Here is a 2,500-nt window from a genome sequence, read left to right on the forward strand (position 1 = left end):
TGGAGGATAATAAGAAGTTTGGCACCAGTCCGTCGCGTTCAGGATCCGACACTGTTGAGAGTTGTCCGCCAGTTGAAGAGAGTTAGAGATCGTTTCCGCTGACTATCATGATATTATTCTTGAAGTCGTCCTCGAGATGCTCCAACTTGAGGAGATTGACGCAGGTGAGGAAGAGTGAGTTGCGGAAGCAGTTCGACCTGAGAGAGAGAGAAAAAGAGAAAGAAAAGTATTTAGTTGGAGAGAACGAATGGGAAGTAATGACCGTGGTTTAGAATGACGTAATTCTGTTAAAAGTTTAAGTACGAAAAGAGTATTCTGAATATATTGCATTTCCCAGATCTTGATAATGCCGTATCCCTCCTCCTTAAAGTGACACCTTTTCATAAAAAAAAAAAAAAAAAAAAAAAAAAAAAATTGACCTAAATTGTTTTCATTCTACAAAGAAAACAATATATATAAGACTTTTGCAAAACTCTTATAACGTTTTGAAAGATGAATGTTCTTCCTTTTATCTATTTCCCCTTGACTCACCCTCCCTTTCTTCCTCTCTTCCCTTCATCCCACCTTTCTATGACCCTTCACTCCCCCCCCCCCCCCTCCACACACACGCACACACACACACACACACACACACATACACGCACACACACACAGAGACCACTCACTTGCACTCCGTCATGACCTGTGGCTGTCGGAACAGGTTGTGGCAGTCATCGCAGACGCGGCTGAGGGCAGTGTAGCGTTCCTTATCGTAGTCTCCGCGGCACTGGAGGAATTGGAACTCGCGCAGGGTATTTGGGCGCAGCTTGATGAAGCTGCCCGAGGATTCCTGGGGTGGTGGTGGTGGTGGTGGGGTGGGGGGGGGGGGGTCAGGTTAATGTGCAGTATATATAGATATAGATTTATACGTTTGTATGGAGTAATACGTGGATAAACATATATGTAATATATAGTATAGACGTACATGTAATATACCGTATATGCATATATATATACTAATATATATGATTATATAGAGTATATATGGATAAAGACACATGCAACATACAGTACTGATGAACATATAACATACCGTATATACACATACAGTATATATATATATATATATATATATATATATATATATATATATATATATATATATATATATATATATATTCAAGACACACACATATACACATGTTTACACACAACATACACATATATACACAGAATATACACACATATACACATATAGTTTACCCATATACACGTTGAGTATACAGAAACGCATATATATAGTATATATGATATACACAGATAACAGATTATTAGCCACAATGATGTATGAAACAATACGACGAGAGGAAGAGCAAACAAACAAAAGATAGAGACTGCTAGTTCTTTAAAATGAGGAATTAACTGCAAACAATTACTGAGATAAGTCATGTGGAGGGTGAAACTTGTATGAAAAGTGTAAGTAATTAGGAGATTATACATATCTAAATTCATATATAGGACCACACACACACACACACACACACACACACACACACACACACACACACACACACACACACACACACACACACACACACACACACACACACACACACACACGTATTATCAGTCTATGACAATTCAGAACAAACCTTTCTGTCATCTCTAGGTAAGAATACATATTGTTGATATTTTTCCCATTTTCCGTATTTCAATAAGTTCATTGACTATCCTTTGTAATCATGAACAGAACATACAATACAGTAACCTTATATACTGTAAGTAAATGTAGATTGACAATACATTAAAATGGCAAGTATATGCAGATATGATGTAGATTCCTCGTCCCATTTTGGACGCTGCAGCAGCATACACCAGGGGGCCACATTTCAGCTTAGTGCACGGCATGCGGGCCAGATTATCATGAGTCGACGTGACGAAACGGCCCTATGGTCGACGTAAATACGTAGGAGGCTGTTTCATTCATTACAAAAACACAATAATAGAAAGAAAAAAAAAAACTGTGACTGTGTAAGTGATTATCTTAAAAGACGAAAGATCGGCTTAATTAATCTGTAAAACGGCCGACCGTCAGACTGAAAGAGCAAGTGTTCCAAGGGCGACGTGGTTGACAGCCGTGGCATACACACCGCTCATACTGTCATACTCAGACACCCCTCGAGAATTGTAACCCAGGTTGGGAACGCCTGATGCAGATCGGTATGCGTAAAATTTATATTTTTACTTCATGCCTTCATACATACAGTAGAACATAAATACATTAATAGATAAATTGTTTATAAACAGCAGAAACATAAGCAAGACGACTGACCTGGCACAGCAGTAGAGCCACCAGCAGCAGCACAGCACGGCTGCGACCCACGCTGCTCAACGAGCGGTTCTGCAGCAGAAGTTACGCAAAAATTAGGAAAACCAGCAAAAAATACATTGATATTAGCATATATATATGCATGACATCAACAAAAAATACAGTGAAAGTCACAAAAACACGCGAAAATTC

At 38.9% G+C, this 2,500-nt stretch overlaps 1 protein-coding gene across 1 annotated transcript in view; it reads right to left on the bottom strand.

Moving 5' to 3' along the window:
- Positions 1-2,500, bottom strand: part of LOC125036768 (crustacean hyperglycemic hormone-like) — a 3,212-nt gene that overhangs the window by 474 nt on the left and 238 nt on the right. The window contains exons 2-4 of the mRNA XM_047629647.1: positions 2,312-2,380; positions 666-829; positions 1-197 (exon numbers count right to left, since the gene is read on the bottom strand). The exon at positions 1-197 is cut by the window's left edge and continues 474 nt beyond it. Coding sequence (XP_047485603.1) covers positions 83-197; positions 666-829; positions 2,312-2,380 — 348 coding nt within the window. The 3' untranslated portion in view covers positions 1-82. The remainder of the gene's footprint in view (positions 198-665; positions 830-2,311; positions 2,381-2,500) is intronic.

The sequence above is a fragment of the Penaeus chinensis genome, chromosome 21, assembly GCF_019202785.1.
Source record: "Penaeus chinensis breed Huanghai No. 1 chromosome 21, ASM1920278v2, whole genome shotgun sequence".
Lineage (NCBI taxonomy): Eukaryota > Metazoa > Arthropoda > Malacostraca > Decapoda > Penaeidae > Penaeus > Penaeus chinensis.